The following is a 21,314-nucleotide window of genomic DNA, read 5'->3' on the forward strand; positions in this document are numbered from 1 at the left end:
AAGGTAGGACGGCTGTAGGACGACTTGACGGTTGTAGGACGGCTAGTGTGTAGGTAGGACAAGGTAGGACGGCTGTAGGACGGCTTGACGGCTGTAGGACGGCTAGTGTGTAGGTAGGACAAGGTAGGACGGCTGTAGGACGGCTAGTATATTCCTTATTTGTCTAACACTCCCCATCAAGTTGGAGAGTGGATGTTAAGAACTCCCAACTTGCGTAACATACCCGAAAACTTTTATTTCCCAAGAGGTTTGGTAAACAAGTCTGCCAACTGTTGTGCCGTACCCACATGCTTGGTCTCTATTGTGCCATCTACAATCTTATCTCGTATAAAGTGACAATCCATCTCAATGTGACGAGTTCGTTCATGAAAAACAGGATTGGCAGCTATATGTAACGCTGCTTGATTATCACAAAATAAAATGGAAGGACCATCCAAAGGAATGTTCAAATCCTTCAACAAAAAACGAAGCCAAACTATCTCGCAACAAGCACCTGCCATGGCCCTATATTCCGCCTCTGCTGAAGAGAGCGAAACGGTTTTCTGTCGTTTCGTCCGCCAAGAAATCAAAGAACCGCCCAAGAATACACAATACCCAGTAGTCGAACGGCGAGTGATAGGGCAACCTGCCCAATCAGAATCACAAAACGCAGTTAACTTGGTCTGGTTGTCAGAACGAAATAATAAACCTTGACCTGGAGTAGCCTTCAAATAACGAACAATACGAAGCGCAGCATCCATATGAGATATCCTTGGCTCGTGCATAAAACGGCTTAGAACATGCACAGAATAGGTGATATCCGGCCGAGTGATAGTGAGATATATTAACCGACCTACTAATCGTCGATACTTTTCAGGATCCTTGAGAAGTTCTCCTTTATCAAATAATTTTGTGTCATCCATAGGAAAAGCAATGGGTCGTGCTCCCAAAAAACCATAGTCCTTGAGAATCTCTAATGCATACTTGCGTTGAGAAATATAAATCCCTTGTTTGGAACGAGAAACCTCAATACCCAAAAAATATTTTAAATCACCAAGGTCTTTTATCCGAAAATGATCACGGAGAAAAGACTTCAGAGAATTAATGGCACTAGCATCATTGCCTGTAATCACAATATCATCCACATAAATGAGCAAAGCTGTGAAAGAAATACCAGACTTTTTAGTGAACAATGAATAGTCAGCTTTGGATTGTTGAAAACCGGCAGAAATGATGGCACTAGTGAATTTGGCAAACCATTGGCGAGAAGCCTGCTTAAGACCATAAAGTGACTTGTGAAGGCGACACACAAGATTCTCCCCCTGTCGTCGAAGACCAGGAGGAGGAGACATATAGATTTCTTCATGTAAGTCACCATGTAAGAAAGCATTACTGACTAGCAGCAAAAGCAAGAAGACAACGCACCGTAATCATCTTAGCAGTAGGAGAAAAAGTGTCATGATAATCAATACCTTCAGCCTGAGTGAAGCCTTTAGCAACCAAACGAGCTTTGTAGCGGTCAATAGAGCCGTCGGAATTGTGCTTGAGTTTGTACACCCACTTACAACCAATGGGAATTTTGCCAGGGGGCAAGGAAGTTAAAGTCCAAGTATAATTAGCATGTAAAGCTTGAAGCTCCTCAGTCATAGCACGTTGCCAATTGGGGTCAGTGGCAGCCTCGGCAAAAGAGGAAGGCTCCACAGTCCGACTGACAGAGTTAATGTAAGAAAAATGCCTGGGAGAGTAACGGTGATAAGAGAGAAAATTACAAAGTGGATATCGCGTACCTTGTGTAGAACCGGGTTGCGAAGTCGAAGATGGGTGGGATGGCAGAATCACCTGCGAGCAAACGTAGTCTTTTAAATAGGATGGAGGTTTATGGGCACGGGAAGAGGTGCGGGGAAGGATAGGAGTGGTAGGTAGTGGGGGGGTAGGGATGTCCGTGGGTAAAGGGGCATGGGGAAGAACGGGTAATGGGGCAGCAAGGGAATCTGTGGGAGGCGTGGAAGGGGAGGAAGGTGGAGGAGGGTGAGGCGTCGGGGCAGGAAGGGGTGGGTTATATGTAAAGTCCAGAGGGGGTGGGATGGGTAGGGTGGGCGAAGAGGATGGGATAGGAGGGTGAGAAACGGCATAAGGGAAAGTAGTTTCGTGAAAGATGACGTCTCGACTAGTGAAAATGCGGTGATTGTCAAGATCGTAAAGGGTATAAGCCTTTTGTCCATGAGGATAACCGAGAAAAATGCAACGATGAGCCCGAGGGGAAAATTTGGTGGTGGGAGTGACAGAGGTGGCATATGCCAGACAACCAAAGATGCGGAAGTGGTCATAAGATGGGGTTTTCGAAAAGAGAACCTCAAATGGGGATTTATGATGGAGAAGACGGGTAGGGAGACGATTGATGAGATAAGTAGCGGTAAGAACACATTCCCCCCAAAACTTGATAGGAAGATGGGATTGAAAACGAAGGGCGCGAGCGGTTTCAAGAAGATGACGATGTTTTCTTTCAACAACGCCATTTTGTTGGGGGGTATAAACACAAGAAGTTTGTAAAAGCACCCCATGATCAGAGAAAAAACTACGAAGAGATAAAAATTCACCACCATTGTCAGTACGAATGCATTGGATGGTAGTGCGGAATTGGGTAGTGACATAAGCAAAAAAATCCTTAATTAATTGTTGAGTGTCGGATTTATGTTTCATGAGGAAGACCCACGTAAAGCGAGAAAAATCATCCACAATGGTTAAGAAATAATGAACACCAGAAAGAAAAGATTGACGATTCGGGCCCCAAATATCACAATGAATTAAAGCAAAAGGGAAAGTTGATGAAATTGAACTCAAAAGAAAAGGTTGACGAGTTTGTTTTGCCAACGGACAAACATCACAAATATGACTAGAATCAAAAGTACAATTAAGAGAGCTAGATGCTAAAGCTTGCAAACGAGTGGAGGAAGGGTGACCAAGACGCCTATGCCAGAGGGAGGAGGGGATGGTAATGAAGTTGCAGAGAGGTTGACGGGTGGGGAGAGAAGAGGTAAGGGCCACAAGGTAATACAGATCGCCACGTCGCTTACCCACACCAATCATCGCCTTCGAAACCAAGTCCTGCAAAACACACCAAGAAGGAAAGAAGGTTATGGAACACGATAATCCATCTGTAAGTTTACCAACCGATAAAAGGTCCACTCAGAAATTAGGGACACATAAAACATCCTTCAAAGTAACTGATGAATTTAAAGGAATAGTGCCGGTAAAAGTAATGGGAGCGGAAGCACCACTAGGCAAAGAAACAGGCGGCAAATGTGAAGGAGAACGATTAACCAAACATGAGGCGGAAGAAGTAATATGATCCGTAGCGCCACTGTCAAGAATCCATTGACCATGACGAGAGGTGATAGGTAACAAACCTTGGGCAAAATCAGTAGTGAGCACGGCATTGGCCTGAGGAGGGGTGGTGGTGTCACGTAGAGCAGCTAGAACACGGGAGTACTGCTCGGCAGAGAGGTCAGGCATGGCAAGCTGCAAGTCATGCAAAGTGGGCTGGGCCCCGTGCACTTGGTGGGTCGCTGGAGTAGAAGAGGAGGCGGGGGCCTGGGTGCCTTGCACGTGATGGGTCTGGGTGAAATTATGGGGCCGGGAAGCAGAAAACCGTGGCTGCCGGGGAGAACTGGAAGGTGCATGGCTGCGAGAAGAACTGGAAGCAGTGGCACGGTGCAGTGGTCGCCACGGTTGGCCATGGAGGGGATGGCCAACGGGATAGCCATGAAGTTTATGGCAGGTGTCTCGGGTATGATAATCAAAATTGCAGTAGGTGCAGTGGAGGGGAGGACGAGCAGAGGAGGGACGGGACGGGCCATGAATAGCCATGGGAACGGCAGAGAAAGCTGCCGAGAAAAAAAATTAGGGCTAGGGTTATAAACCTGCTCTGTATACCATGTAGAAAAAGGTATGTAGGCTAAAAATATATTGATACGTGAATGTGGAAAAAATGGAAGAGAATGCTTTTTTTCTCATTATCTTTCTCTACAAGATTACAAGGATATATATACATGATACAAGTGTGTAGATAGGACAAGGTAGCCGTCCTAGTGTGTAGGTAGGACAAGGTAGGACGACTGTAGGACGACTTGATGGTTATAGGACGGCTAGTGTGTAGGTAGGACAAGGTAGGACGGCTGTAGGACGGCTTGACGGCTGTAGGACGGCTAGTGTGTAGGTAGGACAAGGTAGGACGGCTGTAGGACGGCTTGACGGCTGTAGGACGGCTAGTATATTCCTTATTTGTCTAACACTTTTTCCCTCTCAATCACACACAAATGCATAGAGTTAATTGCCTACATAAATTCTGATTGATTTCTTGTTTCAGAATTTTATGGCTTCTCATTATGCATGGTGCACGAGTGAGCCAGGGGAACAAATAGTGAAATTCCCAATCTGCGGTAAGAAGCACTTGAACCTACTCATGCAGTTCAATGTTGTTAGTATTTATTCTCTATTTGCCTCTTGGAAGCTGGCTCTCAGAATTCAAACTTCGACTGCTAACGTTCATCTCCGTGTCTGCAAAACTGTTAACACTACCAGTAGACAAAGACCTATCGACCTGACAAACTCGCAAGATTAGCGTTTCATATTGCTGAACCCAAGCAGTACTGTTAGCCTCAGTAAGTTAATTTTCGAAACGTGTACCAACTGTACATTTGATTTCACATTCCTAACTATTGGTTTTCAATTTTGATGGTACCAATCAACATAAATGCCATGCTTGTTCAAGAGGCGACGAGGCTTTCTCAAGCACCTGCGAAGCACTTCTAACCATGCAAGATGAAGACACCACTACTGAAAGTGCTTGTGCAAGCGTATGTCCTTAATCTATTAGTACGTTCTCAAGTTTCCATACTCTCTGTGTGTGCGAGAACTATTCACTCCAGCAACAAGGCAGAGATTTGTAAATACTTCGATTCTCCTCGTGGATGTGTTAGAGGATCCAAGTGCTTTTATGCACATGGAGTGGAGGAGAATCGGAAATGAAGCAGGGAGCAGCCCAGAATCATTTTCGTATTGCTAAAGCATTAGCACTCAAGCGCGTCTTCGGAGGAGGACTTCCTCCTTCAGTAGACTCAGGTTAATCTTGCCACCCTAAGAAAACTCTGTAAGTTTAAGTTGTATGAATTACGAATACTCGAGCATTCTTCATTGATTTGTATAACAGATGTATTCAACTCTATTTCTCTGGATAACGTAATGTTCATACGTTTCTTTGTGAAGCAGATTCGTTGGGTAAGTTTTTTGAAAAAGAATTTGGGCGATGCAATCTCGAGGCTTTGGATTTGTCAGATTTAAAGAGGAGAAGTCCGTTTCTGCAGCTGTTCAAGTACACTATGTCACCATGGCAGGCAAGCCGGTCGAAATAAAAAGTCTAATACCAAAAATGGCAGCTGAGTCGGAGGAAATGTCATTTCGACAACAAGAACAAGAGAAGAATTGCTATTGCCAATCTCCACCACTTCCAGTTCCAGCAAAGGTGTCGTCCAGCGAGATGGTTATGGAAGCAAATAAACGCGAACAAGGTTCTTGGCTTGATAAGGCAGTCCAAGGCCAACCAAACACATCAACTCAAGCACATAATATCAGCAGCCCCAAGGACAGTAAAAGCATGCCTGTATGGCTAAAGCCTAAAGGCTTGCAAGAAGTGGTTTCTTCGATCGCTTCTTACAACGTCTTCCAAGGCATCCGAGTGGAGAATACGCTCTCTCCTCTCTGAAAAGTGATTTGAGGGATTATGTTATCTTCGAACTGGATCATTTGCGCGTTGGCTTCTCTAAGCTCAGTGACTTCATCAAATCTTTCTCCAACTCATGTACCAAATCCCAGGCTTAACCATAACCTTTGTCATACACTCAAAGCGCCTTGCAGTTCCCCTTTTATTCGCACGTATTCTTACCAGTAAGAACACGTTCAATATATGAGCTGCATATCTACACTACTTCTTACCGACTAGAAAAAGGGCAACAACTCTTGAGTGAAAAGCAGTATCTCAGTATCTAAGTAGCCCTTAAGAACATATGCATTATCTAAGCTGAATATTTACAAAGGTTATTATTGGTAAGAATGCTTCGTATATTTCTTTTTATTGAAGATGATGGCTTGGAGGATGAGGCCTTGGAGCAATCCACAATGGCGTTTGGTTTTAGAGACCCTTGCAAGAAAAAGGAACAAATAATCGGGATTCTACCTTCGTCAATTCGATTTCTACAAGGTGAGATCAGTAGCCGGTGAACTAAAAATTACGATTTTATATACATTGTTAGAGGGTGCAGGTAAACTGTAGATAAGCACACGGAAAAAGTAAAAAAGAAAAGGCGGGTTGGGCGTCTCATCTCCTTCCCGTCACACTAGAAAATACTTTTGGACTCCGATCAAAACCGCAGAGTTTGCCCTTGAGCAGTAGCCATATATCACCTAGAAGAAGGAAAGAAAATGACAGCAGAAGCGTTCTACTGATATAACTAGTTTTGTTCATCTCGTGTTTTATGCTCGAAATTACTTTTCGGACATGCCAATTATGGTAAAACAAAGTGATTCACATAGTTACTTCCCTGGATTGTTTGGTCAACCAACCGGTAAGAGAGCTTCCGGTTAATCCAAATCACTGTCGGTAATCTTACAACGAAAAGAATTTACATAAACAGTTAGCCATAATTAGTTATCCCGAAAATGATTAAACAACTCTCTTTCTTGTCCTTTAATTTTGAACAATATAGTTGCATCTTACTCGTACTCAGTTGAGATATTTGAACATGTTTCCTATTCTAAAAGCGAACCACCACCATACTCGAAAATAGGGTTAGCTCATAAGAGTAGCAAACCTGCTGTGTCTTTGTAACACGGTAAATGTTGCAAAGTCTGTCCACATGACGCTCCCAGATGACGGTAAACTACACAGTTCTAGACTAACATCTCACATCTGCCCTCGTGGTTGTCTATCTCTAACTACTGGTTTGCACTAACCGAGTGCCACACGGCATTTGTTCATCAAATCTCCAATCCTTGCCTGCAAAATATCATTCTGTTGTCAACTCAATCATATTCGAAAGAATATGGAAAGGTTTATATTAACATATGATATAAGAACCGACACATTGTTCATGCGACAAGTTCAGTTCAATTATTTGAAATTTATTGTCAAACTATGACTTGCAAAGAAAAGAAATGCAAAGAACTCAACCAATCAATGTAGTACGTAGTTACGGAACAACTCTACTTCTACTCAGTACTTCAGGCAATTGTGGCAGATATAGAATGTGGTTAGTGGAAAAATTACCTGCAAGAACACTAAGCGGTTACTTTCTCTCCAAGCTCATGTTGTACAGACCGGTCATGCTTTTTCCTACAAATCAGAAGAAATCGTTAGCACTGTGAAATGGTAAGGCAAACAAATTAAGAAAGATATCGAAAGATCCCAATGTATACATTTCACAGATGCCTCTGAATCAATAATATTTGGAGAACAGTTAAAAAAATAATCGAAACATATCGAAACTTACTTCTCATACAGCTTGATGAGTGACCTTGGCCTCTCATAACTATTTTGCTTCTGTTCAAGAAACTTTTGGTTCTCTGCCTGCCTCGATTCTGGTTTCCAATTGGCATTGGCTAGAGACTTGCCCAGCAACTCAGCAATATCCGAGGCCATTGCCTCAGCCTTCTTCCAGTATGGAAACGTTTCCTTCTTGAAGTGGTGTGACAACCACATATACATAGAACAAACTTGGTGCTTGGTCTCCAGATCCAAGAGCTCCTTATTGTTACGGGCAGATCCCGTTGGTACGCCCATAGCAATGCTGACAGGGAGTTTCTGACCATATGATGAAGCAAACCTTAGAAGATGATACATAGCTCTTGGGTCTTTGATATTAACTGGGGCAAAACAGAAGTTAAAACGATCCTCCAGAGATAGTTCCGGAACCTTCTGTAACATATTTGCAACCTTCTTTATATGATCATGTCGACACAGGAAGTATGAACCATCCAGACGACAATTTTCACTAAAATTTTCAAGTAGCTGGCAGAACGTAACATCAGGAATTTTCCCTGCAAATAGCTCAACCTGCTCGAAGAAAGGGAAAAGGCCCACTTTCTTAACTTCGTCAAAAGGTTGCTTTAGACTTTCAATTAAGTAATCCAGATCATCTAAATTCAATGTGGTTGTGAGTCCGTCTGGATAGATGCTTCCTCTCCGACCAGCTCTTCCAGCAATCTGCTTCACCTGAGACGCTGGAACCGCAACAGTTTTGTCACCATTGTACTTTGCAAGGGTAAAGAACACAACCCTCCTGATATTGAGATTCAGACCCATTCCCACTGCATCAGTAGCAACAAGCACATCGTATTCATTATTTTGATCATTAAACAAATTCGCTTGCTGTCGACGAGTCTCTGGTGGCAAGGCACCATAAATAACACAACAACGATGATTAGTGTGTTTTTCAATTGCAATTTTAACCTCAAATACCTCTCTCCTAGAAAAAGCAACCACACAGTCTCCAGACCGAACATTTTTAAGATCTCCCAAGAGCGTTTTGGCTTCAACCACCAATGGCTTAAACCTCTCATAATGCTGCTCGTGCAACTCATCGCCAGTTTCTGAACAGATTTGTCGAACAATATTCAGAACACTTGGATCTCCACACAAATGTATCTCGTCAGCCTTCAGCCCAAGCAACGCTCTTGTCCATGCAAAACCTCTATATGGGTCTGCCATCATCTGAATTTCATCAATCACGGCAACATCATACATTTCATCAGTTGACACCATTTCGACAGTGCAAGCAACATGGTTTGAGAATGGGACAAATTTCTTTTCTTGTCCTGTGTGAAGGCTACAATAAACTCCATGCCCGTTGACTTTATCAAAGACTTCCATAGCCAATAATCTCAGAGGACTGCAGTAAATGCCCTTCTTTGCTTCCATAAACCGTTGCAAAGCATTGTATGTTTTACCACTATTGGTTGGACCACAGTGATAAATTATCTTACGCTTCATAGCCCGTGCAAATGGAAACCATGTATGAGGCTTAGTGAGATCTGCTGATTCAATCATACTACGAAACCGCTTGATCTCATCTGGAAATTCTTCTAAACAATATTCAACAAATATAGGAAACAAAAATTTCACAGCATCATTAGATGGACCAAGGGATACCACATATTTGGCAACATCAGCCGAACACTTCTTGAAGAAAAAATTCCGAAACTTGTGCACGGCAGTAGGGAAAAATGAACGTCCAATGTATATTGCAAGAGCCTGATCGCATGCCCAACCCGAATTGCCAAAATTCCGGAATATCTCTTGAAGAGTCTCCCAATCAGCCCGTCTCTGCTTTGCACCCTTGTCAGCATTGCGAAGCTCACGATACAATTCAACAGGCTCACATGACGCAACCTGCTGAAAGTTCATAGGTTTCGCTGAACTCACATTCTCATCACCACTTTCCGACTCAACAACCATCGAATCATAAACCACACCCTCATTACCCTCATCTCCATCTCCCCAATTCGACAAATTGCGAGCACTACCCTCATTTACAAAGTCCAAAATTTTCCCCGCATCTGCATCAAAATCACATTCAGAATCCACCATTCTACTACTACAAACCCCATTATCCTCCTCATCCTCCCCATCTTTCACAGTAGTCGAAAATGGTTTCGCATCAAAGGTACCGCAGCCTGTGAAATTTGGGCCTTTGGGGGGCAATCTAACCCGAATTAGGTCCCTGAATCCCGTCGAAAACGAACGGTGATTCGGAACATCGAAAGCGGGACAAAATTGGAAATTTGAGGATACAGAGCGGTCATATGGCGCAGAAGAACTAACATATTGATTCCATATCAAAACCCTAAACCTAGATATGTTCTTCTTGGAAGCATAAATTCGAAACAGAGAACTTGCCGGGCCTCTAGCCATTGTTAAACACTCGCATAAAATTTAAAAAGCTCAAAGAAATGATAAACAAATTTAAAAAAAGCTCAGAAATTTGGGAAAAATTCAAAGAAATAACAAGTGAGTTTGAAACGATTGGATTATAGCGAGCAAACCTGAGAGAATTTGAGAGCCAGAGAAAATTGAGAGAAAGTGGACGGTGGGGGTTTTCCCCAGCAAAAACCTAAAACCCAGAAGCTGCTTTTGGGTTTTGACTTTTTGAGGCTGATTTTTCACTCTTTCTTTTACTTAGGTCGGTTTAAGATTGTGGGCTTGGGTTTCATCTGGGACTAATAATAGTAAGCCTGCATCCTTTTTTATTATTAGAAACTTTAACGAAAATCTTATAGTACTGTTTACTTTAACGAAAAATTATATTTTAACATTAAAAAGTCAATCCTAATACTATTCACTTTATTTTTTATTTTGTCATTTTCGTTAAAATTTACAGTTTTCAAGCTATTTTCATTAGTTTTTTTTTTAATTTCTGGCTTTCTCTCAAATTCTAGAACTTTACAAACATGCGGATTACAAGAAGGAGAATTCGAATTTGAATTCATTAATCTTTTCGTGTCAAATTATTTTATTTGAGTTATCCTCTTTTTCTTTTTAAAAAAAACAAGATTATAATTTCTAATCTAAATTGTGAGGATGAGGATTCAAACTTGAGTGCATAGAAATAACATATTTGTTCTAGCCAGTCTGACTACACTCACATCTGTTATTTAGGTCATATTCTCGTAAATTCATCTCAATTTGTAAGGCACAATCTATAGTTATCAATAATTGGACGCAGGCATTTGGGACCTTCAAAAGCTTTAACATTTTTAGAGGATCTAAAATGGCCATTTGGTTGGTGCTAAGTTGTAGCTTTCATCAACCTCAACTGCGCAAAGTGCTACACAAAACAAACAACATATTGCCTAAACTTGTATGATTGGAATGCAAGAAACTGTACAATGACACACTAAAAGGACTAGGAGTTTAGAAGTATGATTTTGAATTTTTGATACTAACTACATGATTACAAGGGGTCAACCACTAGAGGATAAAATTTTGGGTAGGATGTCCGACTACATCATTTATAGACGCTCCTCATAAAAGTATGAGATCTTTTTGTATTTTGGTCTGCCCAATGTGAAAATTGCCCTAATCAGGCAGCCCTACCAAATATATTCTCTTTCGCAAAATGATTTGCATCAAGTGTAGCATTTGTTTGTAGAATAGCTACTAGGATAAGGTGGTGAATAAGAAGGCAGAGTTGGCTTCCAAGACTCATCATCTGAAGCCAAACTGAAGGGAAAACCAATTGATCTGATGCTGCTGCTTCCCCACTGGCTTGTACTATTACTACTACTACTCATGTTCTTCCTGAATCCCCCTTCGTTTTCTGATGTCCCCGTATTTCCTTGCATCTGATCCTGTTGCTGCAAACTGATCGAAAAGCCGGTGAACTGCTGCTGTGAACCATCGAAGTCTATGCTCCCTGCGGGGTTGCTTAAATCATCGATTAACGCAGGGTTCATAGTTCCGGACAGTTCAGCCGGCGAGAACATGAAGCTGTTGGGAAACTCTCCGTCGAACATGGAGGGTTTCGACACGGTAGGGTTGATTGGTTTGTAAGGAAGAGTGTCAAAGGAAGAGTAGTTTGTGTTAGATGCTTGTTGCAAGTCATTGTTATTCCAAAACTGCATGGTTGATCCCATGTCAGTTGTGCAAGACATGTCCTCTGAGCTGAACTGTTGGGTGAATAAACCAGCTGCCGTAGGCTCTGGAAACTGAGAGTCCCAAGAGTGAGAAAGTGCTCTCTGTGCCATGGAGTTTGTTTTCTTGAAAATCCTGCAAATTGCCCATGAATCCTGCACACCATGAAGTATTTTAATCAGCAGAGCAATAACATGTTGGCACGTTTTATTGACTAGACAAATACAACCATTAATAATGACATGTCGACAGTCAGTTCTTTAATAAAAAATGAACAATATTTTCGTAGCCCGATTATTTTACTTCGGTTTCCAAATTTTTAACTAGTACTTACATTTGCAGGGAGGCTTTTATCTAAGAGCTTTTTTGGTGGAACTGAATTTGAGAGAGAAGGCAACCGAAACTCGTGCATCATCCAGTCAGTTTTGATCCCTTTTGCAGCTCTGCCTCTGTAGAACACAAGGGACTTCTTTAAACCTATGCACTTGGAGCCTTCCGAAGAATAGATAGGCCGATCTGTTCCGGTTGCTTTCCAAAACCCGGCTCCCGTGACGCGATTAGGCCTAGTGCTGTTCTTGTATTTTCGGTCCCTCGGGCAGTAGAAGTACCACTCTTTCTCCCCAGTACTTGCCAGCTCTGCTTGCACAGATGAAATACAACTTACAAGTTCAGTGACAGTTGCTATACGCTCATTTGAAAAGTCAAGCAAAAATCAAGAAGAATATATGAAATTTGTTGAAATTTATTTAAAAATCCAAGTGCTTCCTCAAGAAGCACCTACTAGATTGACAGAGAACGCTTCATAAATTTTGAGTTTTTCTGTCTAGTCAAACGCAGGTAGAAGAGTTTTTTTCTGCAGAAATTTAAACACTTTTAACTTTTCTAAATTGGCCATACACATCATAAACCTGAGACAGATCCAAAACATGGAAAGGGCAAACAGTTTAAAAATCTAAACTAAAAAAGCAATTTATAAGAATGAATCAGAGACAAGTTAACTTACTTGGAAGATCCCAGGGATCATATTTATAAATGTCAACTTGCTTAATCAGCTCAATGGGAAGAACTCTCTGCTGGAATTTTCTCTTCAGGTAAAACCCTACAAGCTCCTCATCGGTCGGGTGAAACCGAAAACCCGGCAACATCACATCATCAACCTTTTCCATCTCGTTCTTCTGCTCCATACTTCTCTTCCTTCTCTAAATCGTAAGAAATAATATATCTCTAATCAAATAGTGGAACAGCTTAAGCTTTTTGGATAAGCACTTTTAACTAGTTCTTGAACGTGAGCTCAAAGAGAAGCATTTGTGAGTTAAAAGCTAACTTCATCCAAAGCTATATATCATGTGCCACCCGAGGAGAAGTCTGAATGCGGAGCCTCAGCCGCCCCTTTAGGGTGACTAAAATGGAGAGAAGTAGGTTTGCACGAAAATCACTGTTTTGGTAAGCAGAAGCTGCTGAGGGTTTCAACTCTTATAACAACAGCTACCAAGAAAAACTTGAGTAGTCAAGTGAATAAGATTATTATTGAATTAAGTGCTTTTTATTTAAGCTGGTGTGTGCTTCTTGGACTGCATAAGGAGGAGAGGGTTATTTAAATCCAAATTAAGGATCTCAAAGAGTGTAGAAAAATTAAGCAATTTTCTTTTTTTTTCTGGAATTTTAAATTCCAAGTTGCTTTCACATTTTCTCATAGCTTGGCTATAGAAACCAATTCCATTTTTATCTTCAAACCACCTTAGACAAAATGACAAACAGACGTTCCTTGTCATAATATTATAATTTATTTATTTGAGTAATCTTTATTTTTGGCTTATACCATCTTTTAAATAATCATTTCTTAAATTCTTTTTATTTTTTGCTAACCATGTAATTTAATTAGGGACTAACTTCCCAAACACAAAAGCTCAAAATTATAGTGAATCCAAGAGATATCTATGCAAAAATATATTGAAATTTCTCTGAGCATTTTGAAAATATATAGAAATTTATTTGGGCAAGAGAAAATTTGTTAAGGTAGTTTGGACATGTAAACCAAACACTTACAGATACTCTGGTTAGAAGATGAAACTATGAGGTGGAGGCTTAGGGTAGAAGGGGTAAAGGAAGACCTGGGAAGACTTAGAAAGAGATTTTAACAAAATATAATGAGTCCTTGGGCTAATGGAAGAACGAACACAATAACGTTCTAGAATTCATATGACCGACCTTACTTAATGGGATAAAGCTTGATTGTTATTGTTTATAGAAATTATTTAGTCTTAAGATAATCCCAGAACCAGTTATGGATTAGCACAAGAAAAAACCACCATGCAAAATAAAACCCCGGACTAATCTTTAATGACACTGAGACGATGCATGGTAAATTGGAAATAATAGAAAAACGATATATTTTTACTGAATTACCAGTAAATCCAGAAATTACAAGAATATAGTGCTGCAGTGTTGACAAGGTTAGGCAAACAGTGATTGTTTGGGCTAAAATTGTTCTTGGACAGCTGTCTATTTAGGGTAAATTCAGAGTACTGTTCACCAAACTGCTCCACACAGGGCAGTTCAACTACTAGGGTTAGGGTTTGACCAGTGATGCATGTCGTCTGACCTTTAAAGTTAAATGCATGCAAGATGGAACACAATAAGAACAAAACAAAAGCAAACAGATGAAGAAATTGACACACTTCAACCGGAAGGTTTATCTGAACTACCAATCAAGTTACTAGAGACATTTTGGGTTGGGATGTGTCAAAAATCATGTCTTGTATGTGCTCAAGATTGGAATCTTATATATGCAGAGAGTTTATCTGCTCCTGTTGATTGTTCACGGTTTTTTTCCTCTTCCTAAATTAATGAAGTATGGTAAATATTATACTTAACAATTCTTCTTTTGGACGGGGAGGATTGTCAATATGATGGCTGATCGACAATATTAACAGATAATATGTTAATATAAAAATGTATTGAACTTCTAAGTTTTTTGTTAAATTTTATTGAATTCCTTTTATTATGTTTTGAGTGTTGAACTTAAAGGATATAAAAGTATGAACAGCATATTGTTTAATACAGAAAGCTTTTCTGTTTGGTTAGTTTGAAATCCGTACATACTGAAACAATGAATCCGCCTTAATTAGTTTTCTCACTGCATCGCTTAATTGCTTAAGAAATGAGAAGGCATGGGTCAATCCCCTTGATTTCACGAACATGGGAATCCAAACTTCCTAACATCCAAATTGTTTTGGTAGCCTCACTGGCCAAAAAGAACAATCTTTTTGGTACTTTCCAGACACCCGATTTGAGAAGCTGCATTTCTTCCAACGAATTGAGATCACTTAGCTTTGTTACGCTTTCTATTTTACGTGGTATTACCAATCTATGTACGCTTATGTCATTCATCAATATTATGACGCATGAATTAGTAACGACATGTGACAGTATGACTTTCGTACTAAAAAAAGTTTTCATGTCAACCAACCACTACACTATTCAAAAAGAGCCACTAGTATTAAGCTAACAATGAGATGTTAATTTAAATCATCAATGTGTACAATTTAAACTAAGAGAATTATTATTAGCACTCCAAAAATCTCATTTTACACTCCAAACTTTCTATATTAGAAAGGAAAAATACACTTGTGAGGCGTGTAGAATGAGATTTTTGGAGTGCAAATAACACTTCCCTAAACTAATTGTCCGTATATGTATGTATGTATGTATATATATATATATATGTATATATATATGCATGTGAGGAGACTCAAATTTGGTGAAATTGCCCAGATATATAGATCCTCATTTGCAACCCTTGTTGTCTGTTGCTTGACCTTGGATTGGGAACCCATGCGTGCAACCTAAGTTGAAATTTGGATCAAACTCTTCCAAACCAAGTTTTCTACGTTGGAATATGATTATGATAACACGGTTTTCACAATATGTGTAATCATATGTGAAAGTACATCATAACATTGGTATACTAATATACATATGATTGTAGTGAAATAAGTTAATTAATTAGAAATAGAAATAATATAATTAATTAATTCTAAAAGGATATAAATAATTGTATTTCAACGTGAAAAGTTATAACTACCCCTGAAGAATACAACTCCTTCAGAAAAGTTATTTCCATCTCTATATATTTGACAAATCCTTTTATGTCAAATTCATTAAATTTCATACTCACTCTCTCTTTATATCCTTCATACCATATTATAATCGATAATATAAACGACATCCATTTCCGATCTTGTAAACTAACCTATTTCTAACATTCTAACCTCTCTTCCTTTGCAAACATCAACCTTCTAATTAACACAACCATGCATGTTCCTATCAGACAAAACTTAATCGATCAGTGTGAATGACTTTCTTAGCTAATTATAATATAGTTTTCCTTAACCGCATCAAATTCCATGCATCGTCCATTATATATTATATGTTTATGCTTTACATTCTTGGTATAAAATTGTTAAGCAACACTTCAACCCATACCATTTTCATTTTTCAAGCAAACCTATATTGACCAAATGCACCAGATACAAGTCCTTGTTTGGTTCGCAAATAGTTGTTTTCACTTACTTGAAGAAAGCCTCAAATTTGACTCATATGACTGTAAGAACGATGCTAGGGGTGTAACTTGGATTAGGTTAACCCGAATCCGTCCAAGCCCAACCCAAATTTAAACCCAATCGAGCGGGTTAGAATGAAGTAAAAATACGTCCAAACCCAACCCGACCTTAACCCAATTTTTTATTGGGTTTGGTTGGATTGGTGTCAACCTAAACCCAGCCCAATTTCTAGCCCGAATTACTCATGTACATATTACCTGTCCCATTTCATATTATATAAGCTAGATATACAAGTTTAGGAGGTCTATACTTAAAGTTTGTTGTTTGGTTTTCATTTGAACAATGAATGATTGTGTTGATTTTATGTTTATTTTGGTTAAAAATTGATATTGTCTGTGTAAATTTGAATTTAAATATTTTTGACATTATTTGGTTCAAAATTTGAAATTTATCTTATAAAACAATGTAATATTTAAATCAATAAAGTTGAGCAAAACCTAACCCAACCCGAGTAAGTCCAAACCCAATTTAAACCCGAACCAGAATAAACCAACATGAAACCGAACCGAACCCATACCCGAAGTAGAAATGTTTGGTAAGGAATGGGTTGACCATCAAACCCGTCCAAGTTGCACACATAGACGATACATGCTTGATCCCCGGTAAAAGTCTTTTTGTAAATATCCAATGTTTAAAAAAAAAATAAAAAACTGAGATAGAAAATAATATTATCAGTAGTTAAGTTGTAATGTAAGTTCCAGACATAAGTGCTTGTCCAAATTACTCATCAATCACATATAGGCCTTATGTTATAATATTTATGTTTTAGGATAATCAATTAAGATAAATTTCTTTGAAAGCAACATTCCTTCAATATTTATGACATAAAATAACTAAGATTAATACTGTCTTGTTGGTTACCTCCTGAAGTCATTCCTTGGATTGGGGATTTTTTATCTTTTTTAAATATAATGACTCTCGTGCTTCTACTCATTTTTCTTGGTGTTGATCTTATTTATTAACATACTTGATTATTTAAAAAATAAAGAGTAAACTGTCGATTTACCTCTTCAACTTTTACTTAGCTTTTGATTTCTCCTCTGAACTTTTCTATTGGAAAATTAAGGACTCAAACTAATTTTTTTAGCCGATTTGCCCCTACCAGTAGTTTTTCATATATTTCATCCATATTTCTGTTAAGTGAGACCACATGCACAACATGTGAGGGTAATTAAGTCATTTTAGTCTTAAAAATGATTAAAAAACTGAAAATAAATTAAAAAAAAACAAAAATTTCCCCTTATTTTTTCCCGCTAATTCCTATCCTCAATTTTATTTTTCCCTCTCATTCCTATGCATGAGAAATGACCCTCAATTTTATTTTTCCCTCTCATTCCTATGCATGAGAAATAACATATGGTGTTCGACATATGATGTTCTCCATAAGTAGCTAAGTTAGTCTTTTTCTTGAAGCATGTAGACATCGCCCGGTAAATTAAAGTAGTTTACAATATCATCGTCATCATCCACGAGTATTTTAGAACGGCATAAAATTTGCACTGAAAAACAAACTGAAGCATTGCCATTTGCCAGTAAAGATAAAGATAAACGAACAAGTTTATCACAAAGGAAGAAACAGGGAATTAGTTATCATTGAAACGAAATTAACCGAGTAACCGAGCAGCACTTAACAGTAAAAGCATCCCAATCTCAGATCCAAATTCATCAATCAACAAAACCTAACGACAAAATCTCGCTCAACCATTTCTTACAATTCATTCAAACGCTATCAATGTTTGGCTCCTTTCTCCGCCTGCCTTTCCTTAGCCTTTTGAATCTTCAAAACCTTCTTCACGATCTTTTGCTCTTCGACCAAGAAAGCTCGAATGATCCTGCATACAAATGAACAATAAAAACTCAATGCAAGCCGTAATTACTAATTTACTACCATACAAAAATTATAAAACCAGCGCATCCAACAATCAGAATGTTCGCACTAATTTACCTCTCCCTAACTGCACCTCCAGACAATACACCACCATAGGCCCGGTTCACAGTCCTGCGGTTCCTAGATAATCTAGACCTCTTGTACTCAGCAGGTCTCAAGTGAGGAATCTGCAAGGAAACCAAAATTATTATCAACCACAGTTACCATCCAATATTCACTCCAATGTTCAATCTTTCAAATATCATATAAAGCTGGATGAAACGAACAAATATACAATCAATTTATCAAAACTCCAGTCATTCTCATTTTTAAGGGTCGAATTTTTAAAGAAAACTAATGGAAAAACACCAGAGGTTATGCAGAGCATGTCACCCAACAGAAGAACAAACCCAAACAAAAGCCCCACATGAAACGCAAGTTTTTAAAAGATTATACAAATATAATTTATATGCATGTAGGAGAGTCCCTACCAAAAAAATGCATTTGAGAGTGCGGCGTAAGTTAAAGTTCAAAACTAAGAGCATGCTTAAACAAAAATTGAAAAAACAAAATGTCAGTGCATGGCTATCTTCCGAAGTGGTAATGGCAGTGACACTGCTCACGGGAAGATAGGATATGACACCACCATCAACGGAGGAGCTTTCAACAAGAGCTGGGAGGACCATCAACGTCGACAAGTCTATGTGCAACGTTATTAACACTTGGAATTTACAAGCATAAGTTGCCTGCTCCAAGTTAGGGAATGATCAATTCCCTCGTCACAAACCTAATGGTACGATTGGATTCAAAAGAAAGAGTTTTTTTATGTACCCGGTATCAGTCCTAATATAAAAACATTCATTTGGACTTTGGAGTTCATGTTCGAAATTCGAATACTTCTGGCTAGTCTCCCACAAATTCATACACCCCAACAAATCATTCATCAAACAAATACAATCACACACATTCTTGCATTCACATCATAAACCTAACCTAATTGCTCAGTCAAACAAATATATACAAACACACACACATTTATATACAATCGCATATAAAGATATTGAACAATCAAACGAAAGCAAAGATATACCCCCTGGATTCTCTTGCCAGTAACAGGGCATTTGGGACCGCTGGCTCTCTTCTTGGTGGTCTGATAGATCAACTTCCCCCCTAAAATTCAACACGCACAAAACCAACTCAACCAAACCAATCAAACGACACCATAAACAAAACCAGCAAAACCCCAATTGAATATTCGATCAGATTTCCAGAAGCAAATTGGGAATGCAAACGGTGCAAATTATGTTACCGGGAGTTTTGACGATGCGGTGCTGGTTGGACTTGGTGGCGTAGCTGTGACGCTTCCGGTACGTGAGCCGCTGCACCATTTTTGGAATGCTCGTTCAGCTCGGCTGCCTCTCTCTCTCTCTCTCTGTCAGTGCGATCGACTGCAACAAAAGGGTTGCGTTTGGACGATGAGAGCGTTTAAATAGGGTTTTCGAAGACTGAGAAACCCTAGATCTGACGGCTGTGGAGAGATTTTAAGTATTGGACGGTGAGAATTTATAAGAGGTTAAGTAAAAACATGGGCCGGGTCTAAAATGAAAAGAGACGGGCCTGAACTTAGAGTTCCATGCTGATCCGTAATAAAGGGGGTAATCCAATCACACAGCCCATTGAGCTTTATAGATTGGCTGATCCACCGAAAATTCGACAAAACCGGACTGAACCGGCCTGTCTGGTTTGGTGTGGCTTTTCTTGTCAATTTTCCTTTTCAGTACTATATCGAACCAGATTAGTCGGTCTGATTTAAAATTTGGGCTTTCTGGATCACGATTTAATCAAACTGAATCGTTCAGGAAAAGACTTTTTTCTTATGCTTTACAGGTACGGGATGGGATCTTTGTTTCTGGGCTCTCAGAGTGGTGTACCCCTCATAATACAGGACATCCCAAATGAGATGTAAAATTCAATGTTTGGTCCTAATCTCGAGTCTTACGCTCCATTTGGTATTGTTTTTATTTTTTAACTAAAACCTGCTTAACTTTAAAGTTAAGCAGTAAAAAATTGTTTAGTAAAAGTAAAATATCCTGCCTATTTTCAAAGTAATGGTTTCCAGATAGCATCTTTTAAAAACATGTAGGTTGTTTTTGAAAACTGCTTTAATAAAAAACAAAGTTGGGTCTTTAATAATTATTTTCAATTGTTGTAACTTCATTAAATTTTTTTTTAAATGACATTGTTTAGCCTTTCACACACATTCTATCCCTTAGAGAATAAAGTAAACGCTACCACCTACCATTACAAATAGTAACCTTACACCATCACCGTCATTACAACCACCGTTTTTGTTACCAACACCGCCTTAACCACAACCTCCACCACTATCATCATTGTCAGCACAATCACTATCACTACCACTACCGCCACCATTGCTACCACCACCACCACTACCACCATTACCACCATCGATGCTGCCATCGCCACCACCACCACCATTACTACAACCACCACCATTGCACCATAACTACAACTGCCATTACCACCATCATTGCCGCCACTGCCGACACAACCCCCATTACCGCAACCGCCACCATTGTTACCTTTCCACCCTAGCCAACACATCCCGTTATTAGCACTACCACCACCACTGCTGTTGTCACCCCCACTCCTACTATTATGTCCATTTGTCATTGTATACAATTATATAACTTTTCCATTAAATTTTACCAAACGATTTTGCGCTGCTTTTCATACTCACAACACTTTTAAAATTCAGTTAACCAAATGCTGACCAACCTTATTTTATAGCTGATTATTCTTAATGCACAACATAAACAGTTTTTTTAAAAAGGCATTGCAATCCCAAATTGGCCCTTAGTGTGACTAATGGTCCAGTAGAATTTATTCTACATATGATGGGTTGAATCCTATCAATTTCTGTCTCGTCTCTCTTTAACAACCAACTATCTAGCTCATTAACCATATTGCTCTGCTAATAAAATGACCAAACATTCTCTCACATAGTTGGAAAAAAATATCTTAATGTGATATAAAAATAGAATGAAAAAAAAATAATCTTGCAACCTAATTAAAATCATTACTTAGGATTCGTTTAGAAATACTTTTAAAATGACTGAAAGCACTTCTAGAGAAAAAAATT

The 21,314-nt window shown here is 39.2% G+C and overlaps 3 protein-coding genes across 3 annotated transcripts; all 3 read right to left on the reverse strand.

The window, feature by feature from the left end:
- Positions 1 to 6,539: 6,539 nt before the first annotated feature.
- Positions 6,540 to 10,184, reverse strand: LOC103933076 (DExH-box ATP-dependent RNA helicase DExH18, mitochondrial). The gene is made up of 3 exons (XM_009342732.3): positions 7,524 to 10,184; positions 7,301 to 7,366; positions 6,540 to 7,030 (listed from the first exon to the last, which is right to left on the reverse strand). Exons 1-2 carry the CDS (start codon positions 9,941 to 9,943, stop codon positions 7,312 to 7,314), a joined length of 2,475 nt encoding a protein of 824 aa, XP_009341007.1. The 5' UTR covers positions 9,944 to 10,184; the 3' UTR covers positions 6,540 to 7,030; positions 7,301 to 7,311.
- A 760-nt stretch (positions 10,185 to 10,944) lies between these two features.
- On the reverse strand, positions 10,945 to 13,063 carry LOC103933077 (protein FEZ). Its single transcript, XM_009342733.2, has 3 exons — positions 12,666 to 13,063; positions 11,997 to 12,298; positions 10,945 to 11,817 (listed from the first exon to the last, which is right to left on the reverse strand). Exons 1-3 carry the CDS (start codon positions 12,844 to 12,846, stop codon positions 11,158 to 11,160), a joined length of 1,143 nt encoding a protein of 380 aa, XP_009341008.1. The 5' UTR covers positions 12,847 to 13,063; the 3' UTR covers positions 10,945 to 11,157.
- A 4,721-nt stretch (positions 13,064 to 17,784) lies between these two features.
- Positions 17,785 to 19,624, reverse strand: LOC103933078 (60S ribosomal protein L34). Its single transcript, XM_009342734.3, has 4 exons — positions 19,461 to 19,624; positions 19,242 to 19,321; positions 18,230 to 18,339; positions 17,785 to 18,116 (listed from the first exon to the last, which is right to left on the reverse strand). Exons 1-4 carry the CDS (start codon positions 19,537 to 19,539, stop codon positions 18,014 to 18,016), a joined length of 372 nt encoding a protein of 123 aa, XP_009341009.1. The 5' UTR covers positions 19,540 to 19,624; the 3' UTR covers positions 17,785 to 18,013.
- Positions 19,625 to 21,314: the final 1,690 nt, after the last annotated feature.

The sequence above is a fragment of a genome, unplaced genomic scaffold (genome assembly GCF_019419815.1).
Source record: "Pyrus x bretschneideri cultivar Hongxiangsu unplaced genomic scaffold, Pyrus_bretschneideri_v1 Contig13, whole genome shotgun sequence".
NCBI classification, from domain to species: Eukaryota; Viridiplantae; Streptophyta; class Magnoliopsida; order Rosales; family Rosaceae; genus Pyrus; species Pyrus x bretschneideri.